Here is a 17169-nt window from a genome sequence, read left to right on the forward strand (position 1 = left end):
AGGTGGAGGATGGGGAGATGATGGCTGTTTCAATTGGAGGATGAAGAGATCATGGTTGTTTTATGTGGAGGAATGGGGAGGTGAGAAAAGCGTTCAGGGAACCTGGAGAGAGTAGCTAAGAGTCAGAAACTTCCTGCTGGGAGGTTTCCCCTCTGAAGATGGGAAATGTGAGTCTCATGAAGGGCTGGGAGCCTCTGGGGCCACACGCTTGCCCTGGACAGGGCAGTCAATGGCTCTGGGAGAACATTCTGGCTCAGGAGGATGACCCCTGGGCTAGAAACTTGCCGAAACGGACTCCTCTGTGTTTGTCCTTCAGGCCAGTGAGTCAGCAACCACCAGGGACCCCCACGCCCAGTTCCCATCTCCAGGCAGCGTTTCCACCCGTGGGTCCCAGTGGACATCGTCAGCCCACCAACTTGTTTCACACACAGTCATCTGAGCCGCTGTCATGTGGCAGCTAATTATAGTCACATCTGTTTGCAGCAGGACCACCAATGACCTGGGGGAGAAGTGCTGGGCTGCATCATCACTCCCTCTAGTTTATCCCACTCCCAGGCAAGGACATTCCACGTCCACCCCCGCCAAGTGGGAGAAACGGAAGAAAAGAAATGAAAATGAGTCACCAAAATTGTACAATGGGGGAAACAGGAGAACAGAACTGCCATCACGTGGCAGTGGTCAAGCAGACATCCTCATATCCTGTGCTGTTTGCTGGGAGCCCACCAGGATCTGCAAAGTCAGTTCTTAGTCAGACTATGAGAGATGCTGCGTATTCCAAGATCAGGTTGTTTCTCAAATGTGTCATGCTCATTTTTTTTTTTTTTTTTGCCAAGAATATATCAACACTTGTAGTTGTTTTCACATTCGAGCAGAAATGTTTTGTGAGTCTAAAAAGTAGTGGGGATATTCTGTTTCCACGTTTTCCATGATTGACTGGAACAGAAATGTTATTTTACTTAACTAAATTCTTTTCTATTGGATTAAGGATGAAAAATTATTTTCACGTCTTTGGAATCACATCTATCTTACGTTTATCAAAAAAAAGAAAAACAAAACGATGATGATAGAATAACGATCAAGCAAATGCAGGTGAAAGCACATGGATTGTGAGCTCCTTGGAGATCAGTCACCCTTCAATCCACAATTCCAAGCATATTTTTGGAAGTCCAAAAATGCTGTACAAATGTAGGCTTTATACTGCATATTATACTGCAACATTTGGCTATAATTTGCTATCTTGTTATTAATTTTTTTTTTGTTTTAATGAACAGTTTTGTTGGTTAGAAACTTTAGAAAACATTACATAATAGTAGCTATAATAATGGGGTTTTCTTGTCTTTTACTTTAGTGGAATTCATTCACACTTGTTAATATTTCATTTAATTTTTTATGTTTATTGTATGTAATTTTGTATCATAGTGTTTGGGTTTTTTTGTTTTTTGTTTTTTTTTTTAAATTGGAGTATAGTTGATTTACAGTGTTGTGTTAGTTTCAGGTGTACAGCAAAGTGAGTCAGTTATACATAAACATGTATCCATTCTTTTTTAGATTCTTTTCCCATATATGTCATTACAGAGTACTGAGTAGAGTTCCCCATGCTATACAGTAGGTTCTTGTTAGTCATCTTATCTTGTTATTAATTTTTAAATCCTAGGCACACTTTTTGGGGGAGGGGTAGATTTTATTGAAGAAATGTGTGAAATCATAAAGGCACAGCTCAGTGCCTCTTACGTGCGTGAATCAGAAGCCAGGTCACGAGCCAGGATGTTTCCGGAAACCTAGAAGCCCCTTGAGCCCCCTTCTAGTCACCGGTAGCCCCCTAGGGTAACCACTCTGCAACTGCATTTTGTTTAGTTTTGAACTTTATATAATCGGAATCTCCTGGCTTGTTCTTTTGTGCCTGGTTCCAGGTTGCTCGGTACTAAGTCTGTGAGACCCATCTGTGTCATAGCCGACCTTCCTCCGTGGGTAGGGTTTCATTCTGTGAATCCAGACCACTGTGTTTTTATTCTGCTGTTTCTAGTTTGGGCTATTTCGTAGAGTGTTGCAATAAACATTCTTGAGGATGCCTTCAAGGAAAATTTTATTAAAGCACAACAAAGTGCAAACATTGTAAATTCACAGCTCAATGAATTTTTCCACGTGTTACCATTCACCCTGATCAAGCAGAGAATGTCCCCAGCACCCAGAAACCTCTTAGGCAACCCCACCGGAGGCCAACACTCTCCTGACTTTCACCGTTGATAGTTTCATTTGTTCTTGATCTTAATGGGATGGGGTCATACAGTGTGTGCTCTCCTGTTGAAGTTTCTTTTTTTTTGTAATTTTTAAAAAAGTTATTTATTTATTTATTTTAATTTTTAAAAAAATCTTCATCCTTCCTGTTTTTAAATTTATTTATTTATTTATTTATGGCTGTGTTGGGTCTTCGTTTCTGTGCGAGGGCTTTCTCTAGTTGTGGCAAGCGGGGGCCACTCTTCATCGCGGTGCGCGGGCCTCTCACTGTCGCGGCCTCTCTTGTTGCGGAGCACAGGCTCCAGACGCGCAGGCTCAGTAGTTGTGGCTCACGGGCCCAGTTGCTCTGCGGCATGTGGGATCTTCCCAGACCAGGGCTCGAACCCGTGTCCCCTGCAGGCAGACTCTCAACCACTGCGCCACCAGGGAAGCCCAAAAGTTATTTTATTGAAGAATAGTTGATTTACAATGTTGTGTTAATTTCTGCTGTACAGCAGAGTGCTTCAGTTATACATATACATACATATTCTTCTCCATTATAAGTTATTACTGGATTTTGAATAGAGTTCCCTGTCCTATACAGTAGGACCTTGTTGTTTATCCATCCTATACAAAATAGTTTGCATCTGCTAATCCCAAACTCCCAATCCATCCCTCCCCTCCTGTTGGAGAAGTTTTAAGGTTCTCTTTCAGGGCAATCCTCTCTGGGCAGGGGGTCCATGGGGGCATAGACAGCCATTTTGCAGAACCTCATGGCAGTAAACTAACATTTAAAACAAGAATTACTAAAAATAGCATACCCTAGTTAAAAATCACAAACAGGATGGGAATTAGGACATACATATTAAAATCTCCCATATATACTCTCTATTTCTTTATGATGTTTTAGTTTCCAAAAAGAGTGTGAGCTCATGGAGCCTTTTTTGGGGGGGAGGAGGTCATCTTTTATTCGCCATACTACCATCTTGGGAGTAATGATACAGAATTAAAAATAATAGAAATGAAAAGACCACACTTCAGTGGGATGTGATAAGGGCAAATGTTGTGAAGCGGTTTCAGTAATGACAATGTATGACGTGACTTTTGATGGACATCTGCCTGCATACCTGTGGGACAGGTGCCAAGAGTGGAATTTGGGGACCAGACGGTGTGTGATGCTCAGCTCAGGAAACGCTGCCTCACCGTGTTCCAGAAGGGTCGTCCCACTTGACCCCCGACCCTGGGGAGTCTGGAAGCTCCACTTTTGGTTTCTGCATGCTTCCAGTTTCTGCACTAGTAGCCCTAAAATACATTCCTGTGTCTCTACATATTTCTTTAGTGGGGTAGATAATTATTCACAAGATTCCCCGAAGAAGGGCTACGACCAGGAAGAAAATGGGGATCGTCCTATCACCACGAAACTATTTTGACATTTTGCACAGCGCAGAGAATGTGAAAAGGAATTTGAAAGATAAGCTGTTTAGACTTGGCCGAGCTCCACTTGTCCCTATTTGGCGGGATGTGAAACACATAAAAATTGTTACAGTGGGGATGGTAAAGGTCTATCTCCCTTCAGAAGCAGGAAAAAAAATCAGACAATTGAGGACTTCACTCTGTTTAACTCATTTCAGATATGCTTTCCTGCGGAAGGTATGTCACAGTTAACAAATTAGCATGAGTGGGCATTCTTACTCTCTCTCCCTCTCTCTCTCTCTCTCTCTCTCTCTCTCTCTCTCTCTCTCACACACACACACACACACACACACACACACACACACACACACACACACACAGAGTAATGTAGCAGTTGGCTTCCTTGGTTAACTAAAAAAGTCTCTCTCTAAATGGAATTAGCGAGCCTCCCCACCTAGAACTCACTGTAATGTCGAGAAGAGCTTTCTGTCAGTCTGTAGATCAGAGAAAGACCGGAAATAGACTTTATTTCAAATGAAAGGCATTGACCCTCGTCACTCCCCTTCCTTCTTTGGCGCTAGTACTGTGTATCGTAAATCTTTGGGAATTTTTGGAACTTAGCATACTTTATAGCATTAATTCTGATGGTTTGACTCTCTGGAAATTTTTAATCGGGGCATGAAAGAAAATGTGAATAACATTCATTGTTTTGTCCTATCGTGAATAGTATAAAAATACTCACACAGAATATAAAAGGTATTCGATTTAGGGATGACTTCGTTGTACATTTTGCATTCCTTTCCAATTGTACTATTTGTGGGCATTTAAAGTTGACCTCTGCTATTGAAGTTGTGTGTGTCCTACAGACTTCATTGAGAACGGATGTATTTTTTTCTGTTTCAAATACTATTAATTCAGGTCTGCTTCCATTTGGAGGGAATTTGTTATGCTCTCGTGGTAAATTATTAGCTGTCAAGTGTGACTTGGTTTTCATTAAGTTTTTCTATGGTCTTCGGGGTATAAATGGTGATGCGTTTCCCCCTGAGAAATTTCTAGGGTTCTCTTACCCTCACTGGTCTGAGTGACCCGTGTCACTGTGGACCAGGGATGGTCTACTTCTATAAGATGGACCAAGATCCACAACTTTTTGACCTTTGGGATCTTTATCCACATCCCCCATTTCCAAGTGGAGACTGTCTTCATGACCAACTGCGTCAGTCGTGACTGTGGGTTAAGTGTGTGTCTCCCGGGAAGAAAGCACAGGCATGCCTCTGGGGGCTTTGAGCTAGTTTACTTGACCTTGCACTCCGGGGAGGGGAAAGGCAGGAGGAAAGAGTGTGAGTACTTCACAGAATGTACAAGTTCTTCCTGTTCTAGAATCTGAAACAGATGGGATGGGAGCTAGCTGAGTGGAACCCAGTATCTTCCAGACTTCAGACTTGTCCGCCCCCTCAGATATGCAGCCAGGCGGGAGCCACTGGGGCCAGGGGGGCTGCCTTCTCTCTTTTGATTTTGCTCAGAGGTCTGGACGCGGAATGTAATTCCTCAGGAAATCATGAAATTTGTGACATGGCCTTTAGCATGTTAGGTCACCTGCGAAATCGTGACTCTGAGTAACTCATACAGTTTATTCGCCCTTTCAGATAGTAATTCATAACGGAGGGTTGAGACTTGCATTACTGAAGGCTTTTATTTAATGAGCTATTTCAAAATCAGACGTTACACCAGATTGAAAGGACACTCGGGACGTCATTGTTGTCCTTTTAGCCGTGCACCCCTGAGTCACAGCTAAAATGACTCGACATGCCAGGGTGATATCCAGCCTGGGGCATTATATGACAACAGTTGTAAAGGACCAGAAGAGTGATATTTCAAAGTAGATTTCATTTAGCAAAGTAAATGTGCCTCTCATGATTTTTGTTTGTTATTCTAAAAATTAGGTTTTTTTAAACAGAGCCATTTACATAAAATGCTAGGCCACCCAGAATGTGAAACAAAAATCATGGTCTAAAAATGCCTTTTGTTCTGAAAAGTTGACCATCATTTAGATCTTCTTAGAATGATTGATTCTTTGGAATTGTCCTCTAGGGCCAGAAGGGGTAATAAAATTTCCTATGTGAATAAAGCAGATAAGGAGGCATGGATGTCTTTTGTCTGGGGTTAGGAATTTATTTTTTTGCTGATGTAAGCCGGTAGGAGCAGGAGGAGGGTCCTTCGATGGGGCCTGGAATAAGACTGTAGTCCTTTTTCTCATCTCTGATTTTCCCCAGTAGTTGTCGTGACCTGAAGTGTCGTCCAAGGGAAAACTGCTGGGTTGTTACCCACGCACGCTGGGTGTGTTTCTGTCGCAAAAGCTCAAGAAACAATTTGACCTCAACATCCACCACTGGAGCCCTGTGACCTCTTTTCTGGGGTCCCCTGCAATTTAGGCAGTGGTCCCCAACCTTTTTGGCACTAGGGACCGGTTTTGTGGAAGACAATTTTTCCACAGCTGGGGTTGGGGGAGGGGAGGGGGGATGGCTCAGGTGGTCATGGGAGCGATGGGGAGAGATGGGGGGCAGCAGATGAAGCTTTGCTCACCGCCTGCTGTGCGGCCCGGTTCCTAACAGGCCGGGGACCGGTATCGGTCCTCGGCCCGGCGGTTGGGGACCCCTGAATTAAGGCATTTACCAATAGCTTCAGGGAACAGTTCCAGGAAATTCATTTTTATAACCTCCCTCAAACTGAATAAAGATGAGCTTCTGAGATTTTATCAGCATTTCAGAAGAGGAAACCTCAGAATCACCAACAGCCGTTTTCAGCTTCAGTCATTAGATTCCCACCTAATCTGAAGCTTTGAAGATGCCGTTGTTGAACTGTAGTTAGAAAAGTCCGTTACCACCCCGGGCTGTGGTTGGGTTCCCCCAGCTAAGCCTGGGTGGTGGTGGGTGGACATTTCCTAAGTCAGTGGGTCTTGGCCTGATTGACTTTTCCTTCTGGTGTCCTTCTGGATAAACAGCAGAGTTTAAAGAGGAGAGGTGGGTTTCCGGACCCGGCTCAGAAGCAGGAAAGTTGTGGAGATGGGACAGTTGCAAGGAAGAGGCCACCCGGAGCCCAGGTGACTCGGGGCTGCCGCACCTGTTGGGCTCCCCTGGCCTGGGGGCTAACCTAGCAGCATCGGGCAGCTCCGGGGGCCCAGGCATCCTCCAGAACCTCCCCTTTTCCCTGGCTGGTCTGGGGATCTGGAACAGTCCCACACTCATTGCCGAGTTCCTTTTTGGAGTATTTTCCCACAGCGCTGTGATGTAGTTACACGCTGTGAGTTGACATACCAGTGTCACTGGGTTGTCTCCGATGTCCGTTTATTAATGTTTTAACAACTAGGAATTGGGGTAGATCGAACAGTTGAGGGCGTGTCATGGTTCAGTCAGTGATGTGCTTTATTTCCTGCTGTGGGTTTTACAACTGATGTGGTCACAGGTGAAATAACAGGCTGTTTCAGGCTGGGTGAGAGGCTCTGGGCTGCCCTCCAGGGGCTCCCGGGGTCCGGGGACACACACATGCAAAGGACTCTGAGAAACATGTGATAAGGGTCACGACAGAGGCACATAATCCACATTTCATGCACACCGGGTTGGGAGCAGATAGCCCTCTCCTGGGGATTGTTGAGGAAGGCTCATCCCCGGAGTCCCTTGGTCCTTTTATATTTGTGCATTTTGGATGAATTTCTGGAGCACAGGTTTGAGATTTTAGCCTCATCTCTTTAGACAACTCTGAGTGGTCACCCAAACCCAGATTCTGAAGCAAAACTGTGCACACGGATTGATCTACAGCGTTAGGAGCTTATGAGAGTGCATGCTGAGAATTGCCTGAAAGTTGAGTCAGGGAAAGAAACAGATCTGTAATCTCTGGGGTCGGTTTGGACTGTTGTCAATTGTCTCCATTTCCAAAATGTAAAATTAAGAACAGCTTACTGTCTTGGAGGCACTTGTTCGGATTTCATTTTATAAAATAAATATCTCCAGATATAGCTGTTTTATGCAGAAGATTTCCAAGGCAGGGGAACTAAGACTTGAGTATGTTGTTAAAAAAAACAGACTTCACACGATCACAGTACTATTAATGGTATGGTTTTATTTTCCAGAAACTGTATTGCTGGAAGCAGCACTTAGATATACATTTTATCTCACACTTAATATCGAGCCACTAATAAACCTCATTAGCTAAATTATCAATATTCCTTTCACACCCTCTTCCATTCTATCCACAATATCTATGTCTATTTTGGTTTAGAATTTGGATTCTTCTAAGGAAATTGTAAATGTATTGAGCACCATCATATGTTTGTCTTTTAATGCACTAGCAGTTTTCCATGATGGGAGTTGAAGTTGAGTTCGTCTCAACCTTTTCCTGGCGTATTATTTAAAACCTCCTAACTCAGTTTTCACGTCTGTAAAATGGGGATGGTAACACGTATCTCGTTAAATAAGATGGTGGCTGATCGTTTGTTGCACCCGGTGGGCATTTGAACATGCTGTTTCCCTTCTTCTCCAGCTTGTATTACATACTTGGATTCTTTATCTTGTGTTTTAACATTAATTTAAATGCTAGAAATGAACTACAAGGAGGATTTTGTTGTGGAATGTTCTTTGATTGAACATTCCAGCTTTAATTGAATTAAAAATCAGTTCTTTAAGGCTTGAGCTTCTTCTTTTTTTCCTTTCTGCACATTTTTTTTTTTTTTTTGCATGTATCTGTGTCTCTGGGGATGTGAGGGACAAAGCATGGACTCCTCCCCCGCCACTCCAATCTCCTGTGGTCTCAGGTCTGAAACTCCTGAATCAGAAGTGCGATATTTTCGTAGCCTTGAAGATAGTGGTGGGCTCCTGTTGTTTTATGGGAAATGGAGAGTCCATTTCTAAAAGTGTGACAGCCTTCACTTTTTGGACTGAGTGATGCTTTGATGTGTTCCACTCCCGGATTGCTATTTTGTCTGTTAGGGCAAAAGAGATGGACCGTTGAACAAGTACGGAGAGCCTATTAGAACAATTCCAGAGTCATGCTCATACGAAAAGGGTAGGGCTAACCCATAAATAGGTGAAGATGCGAAAATCATTTCAGTTCAGATATGGACCTCAATTTGCAGGTGTTCTTCTATTTAAAGATGTTTTCTCTTATTTCCAGGGTGGGTGTGCTGGCTCTGGCTGCGGGAAATGTGACTGCCATGGCGTAAAGGGACAAAAGGTGAGTAGCCCGATCTCCGAAGACAGCAATTTCTCTTGAATTGCCATCACTGTGGAAGTCATTAGAAATGACATTAAAGCAACCAAATAATCAGCAAGTCATGTTAAAGCCTTATTACCATTTCAATAATTTCCCCAGAGCAATACAAATGAAGCAAAACCAAACTTAACAGTATTTTTGAGGAATCTTAACTGCTATTCCCCAAAGATTGTAATTATTGGTGGCAATTAACGTTAAGAAAGTGATTTGGTTTATTTCCTTTTTTGACTATAGAAGGAACAAGTATATTGGCAGAAAATCTGTTGAGTCAATAGCATTCTTTGGAATTAGTGCATGAGAACTAAACTCAGCCTTTTTCTGAAAAAAGAAAACATTTATATTGAACTCTAGAGCCTTCTCTTCAAATTAGAATTTTTAAACAATTTTAAGTTCATAACATACTTGTCTAGATTTATTTACAGAAACAGTAACTATTTATTGTTTCCCAAATGCAAAATTATAATATTTTTTTCTAAGCAAGTACTCTGCCTCTCTCTTACTTGAAGAATCACAGATCTGGATAAAGATCATTTTCTCTTGAAGGCAGGTTGGATCTTGAAGGCAGGCAGTTGTTTTGAGAGAGGGTCTTTACCTGGGGACAGTGCAGCATCCTGTAACTGTCTGGGGGTCACCATGGAAACTGGGCAGGGCCGTGAGACAGCATGGCCAGTGGGCCAGTGGGCCAGTCAGTGGGACCCACAGCAGCTGGGGCCATCTGGAAGGGAGGGAGGGGCCCCCGTGGACCTCTGCCTGCTTTCTGGGACTGGAGGTGTCATTCAGCAGGGCCAGGGTGAAAATTCTTCTCTCCCTTCTGGTGTGCCCAGGGCTTAAGGGGCCACGGACTCACACTTTTGAAATTCAGCAAATTCTCCTTTACAGAAAATTGTTTCATTTCTTTTCAGCTATTTGCTGAAGTACCAACATTATTCTTTTAAAAAATATGTTGACAGTTGGTGGCACTAGTATTACCTGGATAGGTTTTTGAATAAATGAAGTATGTGGAAACATTTTTATATCTTTCATCATCAACTTTATCAACTATAATTCATCTTCAGGTGCTGTTCCTTCTCTTACTTGGGAAGTTTTTCTAGCTAGTTCCAGGCTGCATCCTTGAGAGGAGAGGCAAGTCTGTTCATACCACAGATTCTTTTTCTGTGTGTGTGTCTAACTTGAATTATAAGCACGCTGAACTAACAAAGAAATCCTTCAAACTACAAAAAGTGGAACTTTCAACAAATAGGAAACGGAGACCTGTATCAACACTACTCTGCTTTTCTTGTAACTTAAAGCATCAGGGGGCAGGCAGACTTGGTGTTTCTCGCTCGTAAAGAGAATGCGTCCGTTCCACCCGCTTTCTTTTTTTTTTTTTAAATTTTTTTTTATAGCTACTTTATTTATTTATTTATTTATTTTTGGCTGTGCTGGGTCTTCGGTTCGTGCGAGGGCTTTCTCTAGTTGCGGCAAGTGGGGGCCGCTCTTCATCGCGGTGCGGGGACCGCTCTTCATCGCGGCCACCCGCTTTCTTGATCTCCACTCCCCTCCCTCAGCTGCAGACCTGGTGGCACTTCCCCAGGCCCTGGTGCTTTTCAGACTTCCTGTTCTGGTCTTATGTTTTCTAGCCTGCTTCATTTGAATTTTAACCAAAAATCTACCCATTGTATATAACAAGGTAGATTTATCCAGGTGTAGCTTTCCAAATATTTTTGGCTGACTTCTTCTCGACTTGACAGGGACCTGGCCCATGTCAGTTCAGAGCTGGTGAAGCATCTTTCGAGATGGCAGGTCACATCTCACTCACAGGGGTCATCTGGCACCCACCCCAACAAGGAAAGGGTCTTTAAGTGTTTCTTTTCAAATCCAAGCATTGAGGAAGCCCTTGCTGTGGCCAGTGTGTCAGCGGAGGCTAGGTCTGTGCTTGTCGGGGACACAGGAACATACACCGTAGGGCCTTCCTTCCACTTCGGCACGGGAAGGTCAAGGTGGGAAGGTCACAGGACCTCCGTGGTCCTTCCTGGCCTGACCTTGCTCCCTCAACTGTCTGCTCCATTGCCCACTTTGGGTTTTGTACCTCATTATTAAATAAAGACTATTTAAAATAAAATACTGGCAAGCTTTGGGTTAAACCATTCTGAATTTGTGTTTCAAAAGGCTGTAATTATTGAATGGATTCAGATGGCCTCTCAAAATTTAGGGGACTAGCTAAATGATTTAGTATTATAGTCTTTAAACAGAAATCGGAGCTCTGTCTTTTCTCGCCTTGAGCAGAAATGTTTCAGGTCCTGTGGTTCACATAGCATGAGCCGGGAAGAGGGCCTTCCTCCCACTGAAAGAGGAAATTTTAAACTTCCACGTATTGTCTCGGACGTGATGTTAAAATAATCAGTTTAACGATGGGAAACACCCAGAGCTTGACTGAGCTGGGACTTCAGGTCTGGCTCCCTTCTCTCATCCCAAGGTCAGATAACAAAGAAACGTATTCTTGGTTGGTACGTCTGCGAGAGAAATTGGTCTTCCCTCATCTGCCACCACTGTTCTCAAAGAGGGTCCTGCACGTGCTAATCGGGTATAAATGCAATAAATGAATAAAGGCTTGAGCATCGCAGAATTTACATCGAGTGGTTCAAATCACGGGCCTGCTTTTTGAGCTACTAATGCCTGTTCTCGATTCTCATAGGAGTTAGTTTGCTGTTCTCCAATGTCTACAAGTTAAATGAATTTTGACGTGCTTTTGAAAATAGGGTGATAGAAGCCATATAACTCAGGGAGAGTTCAAATTACCTAACTGAGACAGAGTGTCAACTGCCTGAGAACTTTGGAAACCATTGTTTCTGAGAAATGCCCCCTCGAGGATCACTTTAACATATTGGCTATTTAGAATCCACCAATGGAAATCGGAGTATCTCCAGTATAAATTGCCAAATCCCTTTTGGCGAAGTCCTGCGTTCCATGGAGATATGATTAATTGGCAGAATGTCTTATATTCTCCAGATATCATAAGCAAATATTAATGCCTTAGATCACTGGTTGTTTTATAATCTCGTAGTTATCAGTATAGTGCTAGGGATCTTATTCTGAGCTCAACAGTTAAATTCATTGAGCCTTTCACTGGATTTCAGTCTTTGCTGACTTGTTTATTTTCCCACTTCCCTGGCTGGCCACGCAGATCTTCAGATGTTTTCTCTAGGTAATTAATTTGGGTTTGTACACAATGACATCGTGTCTTTCCAGAGGCCTCAGCAGCGTGGGAATGTTATCTCCTTAAACTGATGAGGGTTTTGAATGCTTGCCTCCTCAGAAAGAGCCAAAAGCTAAGCTCTTATTTTGCTCAGTAACCTGATTTTCCCAATTATTTGAGGTAGTGGGAAAGGCAACGTATTCCCAGGAGTTACTGCCATAGGCTGGGAAATTAACCATTTATACTTGGCAAAAATTGAGTTTGCCCAAGAAGTCTTTCACATATTTTAACCACAGGAGCCCACGTTTATGTAAAGCTACCATTCTATTCTGTGACCCTGCAGTGTCCAAAGAAGGACGCTTCAAGTTTCCTTGAAGTAAGAGAGGTAAGAGATATACACATGAAATAAATAACAAGTTAAGAGTAAATGATCAAATGGCAGGAGAAACAGCAGAGAAAACAAGTGCTACAGTTGTCCTGAGAAGGGAGTGATCCCAGTGGCCTAGGACCATAAATAAAGGGACAGTCTCCTGGGTGAAGTAGGTCATGTGTTCACTAATTCTTCAGACTCACTTGGATATAGAATAGGGTCATCTGTCACACAGCTGCAAAAAGATAGATGCTGAATTTAACTACACTGATCAGAGAAAATAGCCCCTGTGGCCTGTTGATAAATGCTACCATGGCAAAGGGTTGATAGTTCCTAACAGAGTGACTCTTGAAAGGGACTTTCCCAAACCACAGTCTTGGGATCACAGAGAATCTTAATGAAGCAGAATTGTAGTGTTTCTAAGGAATGATGAGAACAGCGTAGGTGTCTTGTAGCTTCTCAAGACACTTTAACCTGCTGATACCCAGATCCTGGCCAACAACGTGGGGAAGAAACACATTCTCCTTTTATTTACTAATTAGAGTGTCTGTAAATCACGGCCCCTCTCTACATACCGGCTCACCAGAGAGTGCAGTCCCAGGCTGCATTCAAAGCAGAGAGCTTTGAAAATGGAATTTCTGTCTTCTTGTCTAAAACACGTAGCCCCTCTGATGTGGAAGAGTTGGAGGTGTCTGTCCAACCTGAAGTGATTCCGTTTCCGGCCCCGGAAACCTGGGGAGAAGCTCACGCCGCTTCGTGCCCTGCGCTGGTGCATATGCTTCTCTCCTTAGGGTGGATGGTCTGTGGCTTCACCAGCCCTTTCCCTCCTGTGTATATTTGACACAGTCAACAGACATCCCACGTCAGACCTCCATGTAAACCTGTCTGTCTGCATCTGACATTGAATTCTAACCTCTGCTTAGACACGGCAGATCTCGGCCAGGACAGAAACATCCTGGCTTTGGAGGGTCAGAGTGAGAAAGAGAAAGGGGCTGATGTGTACTGACTGTGTCCCTTGGGCCAGGCACGGTGCTGAATCTTTTTATGCTTACTATTATTCTACCCATTTTACAGTTGAAGAAACCACCTAGCCCAGGGTGTCTCAGCTTCGGCACTATTGACGTTGTGGCTGGGATACTTTTTTGCCGTGGGGAGGGCCCTGTGCACTGTGGGATGTTTACCAGCATCCCTGGTCTCCACCCACCAGATGTCAGCAGCTCCCTCCATCCCCCAGCTGTGACAACTGCAATGTCTCCAGGTTAAGGCCAAATATCTCCTGGGGTTTGGGGAAAGGGGAGGGGGAACAGTCTGGATTGAGAGCCCCTGAACTAGCCTAGTGTCTGATAGGGAATAAAAGGCAGGCGACAGGGTCCAAGTGCTAATCAGAGCACGAATCAGTTTCCATTCTTCAAGATAAGAAGATCCTGATCTGGGAGGGCCCAGCAAGAGGAACTCGTCGTTCAGAATATTCTGGAGTCTTGACCGAACTCCCATTGCTCTAAAACTGCATCTACGGTCTGTATGCTGCTTCACTGGCCACCTTGCCAAGGAAAGCAGACTTTCTGAAGCCTTTCTCTGAATGGGTGGTGCTGGAACGGACTGCTGAGGAGCCCAAAGAAATGAACCTACTCCTTTGGGGCTGTGGGCAGACCTCCCAGGTTCAACAAATAACCACAGGGAGCCACCTTGCCTGTGACGTGGAGCAGGTCAGAGGTCATCTGCCCAAGTCTGAGCCCCACCCCCCCCCCCCCCCGAGGCAGATTAAGGGGATCCCAGCCCAAACAGCCAGCACTGCCTCACCTTCGGGGGGTGTTTATTCCATACAAAGTTCAGAGTAAAACCTTGAGGGGAGGGCGTAGTGAAGGGAGCCTCTTAGGCCTATGTCAAGAGAGGCCATTGGACCTACGTGGTGAGGATGGGACCTCCGCGGCCCCTTCCTTCAGGAAATCCTGGCGTATTCTCTGCCCTCTAGGAAATTCGTCACTCTGGTTACAAGGGAGTCATCTTTGTTACAAGTTGGGCATGACGCCTTGATTTCCCAGGAGGCGAATCTGGCCCTGTTTCTTACTCATTCTGGACACAGAGACGAGGGTCGTCACCTTGATCGTCAGCCTTGTCTACACCCGGGAAGATGCGTCTTCTCTTTCCTGCCCACTTGGAGTAGCCGAGGGATGAATCAATCGGCGGGCCTTTCTCGGTTGTTGCTTTTAGAGACAGAAAACAAGTATCCTTAGTATCTTTTCCTCAAGGACACGCTAAAGAAGAAAAAAGTATGTGCAAAGAATTCTGTATGTCTAAGCATGTGTAAATACAGGAGGAGAGGTTGAATTTTCGAGTCTTCCTGATTGTGAGCCAGTTTACATTGTTTTCTGTTAGCTGCTCTTTGCCAGAGACGCTGCAGCCCCTGCTTGATTAGGAGTTCAGGCATTTGCTCACCAATCTTACTGTTCTGGCTGTTGTTGCCTATATTGCAGTGCTCTCCAAAAATGCCTTCGGAGCTAACGTGCCTTTTAATATAAAGGATCTTACTTCCTCCAAGATCGTAAATAGAGGAGACTTTCTTAGTTGTCATTGAATCTCAAGTAAAATTCCTTTTTGAGACAGGGACTATATTTCATTGCCATTTTTTGAGAATTCAACGGTCTTCAATTTATACATATATTTATTTCATTGATTTTTCTTTTAATTTACACATGGAAATTGAAGGAAGAGAGTGCTTTTGTATATTATACTTTATATATCAACTGGTTATTCTCTTTTCATTTCTTATTATTCTTAGTATCTGTGTAGAATCGATTTGAGACCTCAAGGATTACTGAAGAACGAGATTATCTTTATTATTTTTCATTAGAACATTGAAAATTTCTTTCCCATAAATTAAATTTAACCATTGTTCTAAATATTGAAGGTGTCATGTTTCTTCCTAGGTATTTCATTTTTTTCTTAAGTAAATGAAAATGAATATTTTTGTGTAAACTCTTTGAAACTTTGGATAAATTAACTGATTTGGACTAATAATAATCAATGAATAATAACAATAATTTATTTATTAAGCATTAACTCTGCGGGAGGCTCCACATCACGTTTGTATTAGCGAGGACTTCAAAATCTAGTAGATTTAAAAAGAAGTTCCATTTTCTTACTTCTAGGATGTGAAATACATGAAGTCAAAACGCAGAAAAAAGTGCTACTTACTGTACGTAACATATTAGGAGGTTTATTTAATAAAATTAAGGTTTGTTTAGTGTATTTGAAACTACTTGTATTATTTTTGAGACGGATTGGAGTTCTTTATTTTTATAAGTGTTCTGATTTGAGCATTTCCCAAAGGGCGATGGCGGCCAGTTCATTCTTTCCCCAGACATTGTCCTCAGACCACCTTGAGGAAGTTCTGGATGTGTCCTCTGGGATGGAATGTGGAGCAGCGTTTCAAGGACAGATACATTTGGGAGACATGAGCTGTGGTTTAAAGTCCCACCCTGGGACACCTCAGAACCTTTAATAGAAGCTTCAGAACCTTCAAGGGTGGCTTTTCCCATGTGGTTTTCCAGACTCCTCTGATCACAGACCCCTTTTATGTCTCAAATCAGGAACAGCCTTCAGGAAAGGATGTTCTGTTGAGTAAGAGCCTAGGTGCTAGCGTGCGTTCCACCATCTAAGCTGAGTGTGCTCTGTCAAGTCATTTTGACCACATTCTCCTAAGAAAAGGGGAAATGATCTTGGACCTACAATTTCCCAGTATTGCTAAAAGGGTCATGTGAAAGGTATGGTACCTAAAAAGCACTTGGGTCATTTAAAATGTCATTCATGTTACATGTCATTTTAGTGTGAGTTTTAAAGTTGGGATAAATATGGCGATGGAGTTTGCTTGATGGTCCAGTTGGGGACAGATTTTAGGTGTAAAGACATAGGGGTGAGCTGCCCGGCTGAGAACTTCTCAATTCACAAAGGAGGACTGATTCCACCGAGACAGAAGTTCTCCCAGCACCTAATATTAGAGAGATGTCAGGATGTTTTTAGACTTATAGCCCCATTGTTAGGAAGCTTGTTTGTAGCTTTTGGATGCTTTTGGTGGAGGAAAAATGAGAGGTACTGACTTGGGAGGTCTGTCTGGAAATATCATCCAATTTCTATCAACGTTGTGATTTTATCATCCATTTCCAGAATCATTAGCGGAACCAACTCTCCCTTTATTCACTCTCCTTATGTTTCAAATACCTCTTTTTGTTGTTAACTGCTTTTCCTGACATCCATATAATTACAAGCATTGTCCAAACTCCTCTCCTCCCCCAGCTAACTCTCCTTTTTCGAGGTATTTTTAAAGGGGAGCCTCTGAGAAGTGTCATTTTATTTCTGCCATATAATGGATTCCAATACCCCAAGTGTCTACTTTAATCGTTTTGGGGTCTTGGCATCCACCGCGGGCTCTGATGATATATTCCTCTTCCCGTGCGCTGGGTATATGAGTTAATGCACACTCTTTTCCTTTTCCATGCTTTTTCTGGTGTCTTCCAATGCCAAGATTTTTTCCAGATGTCTCCTATTTCCTATTTCCACATATTGGGCATGAATCATCATCTGGCAGAATCATCGTGAGAATCAGTGTGGGTTCCCACATTCACCTACTTTTGTCTTTTTAGTAGTTCTTTGAAAACAAAGGTTTTTTGTTTTTTGTTTTTTACATATGCTTGAATCCAAGAGTGAAGTATCAACAGTATACTATAGGGAAGCCATT

The 17169-nt window shown here is 43.2% G+C and overlaps 1 protein-coding gene across 1 annotated transcript in view; it reads left to right on the forward strand.

Moving 5' to 3' along the window:
• The window catches only part of COL4A1 (collagen type IV alpha 1 chain), a 151914-nt gene that overhangs the window by 52753 nt on the left and 81992 nt on the right, over nt 1–17169 (forward strand). Inside the window, exon 2 of the mRNA XM_057533226.1 lies at nt 8791–8850. Within this exon, the coding sequence (XP_057389209.1) occupies nt 8791–8850 (60 nt within the window). The remainder of the gene's footprint in view (nt 1–8790; nt 8851–17169) is intronic.

This window comes from Balaenoptera acutorostrata, chromosome 18, assembly GCF_949987535.1.
Source record: "Balaenoptera acutorostrata chromosome 18, mBalAcu1.1, whole genome shotgun sequence".
NCBI lineage: Eukaryota > Metazoa > Chordata > Mammalia > Artiodactyla > Balaenopteridae > Balaenoptera > Balaenoptera acutorostrata.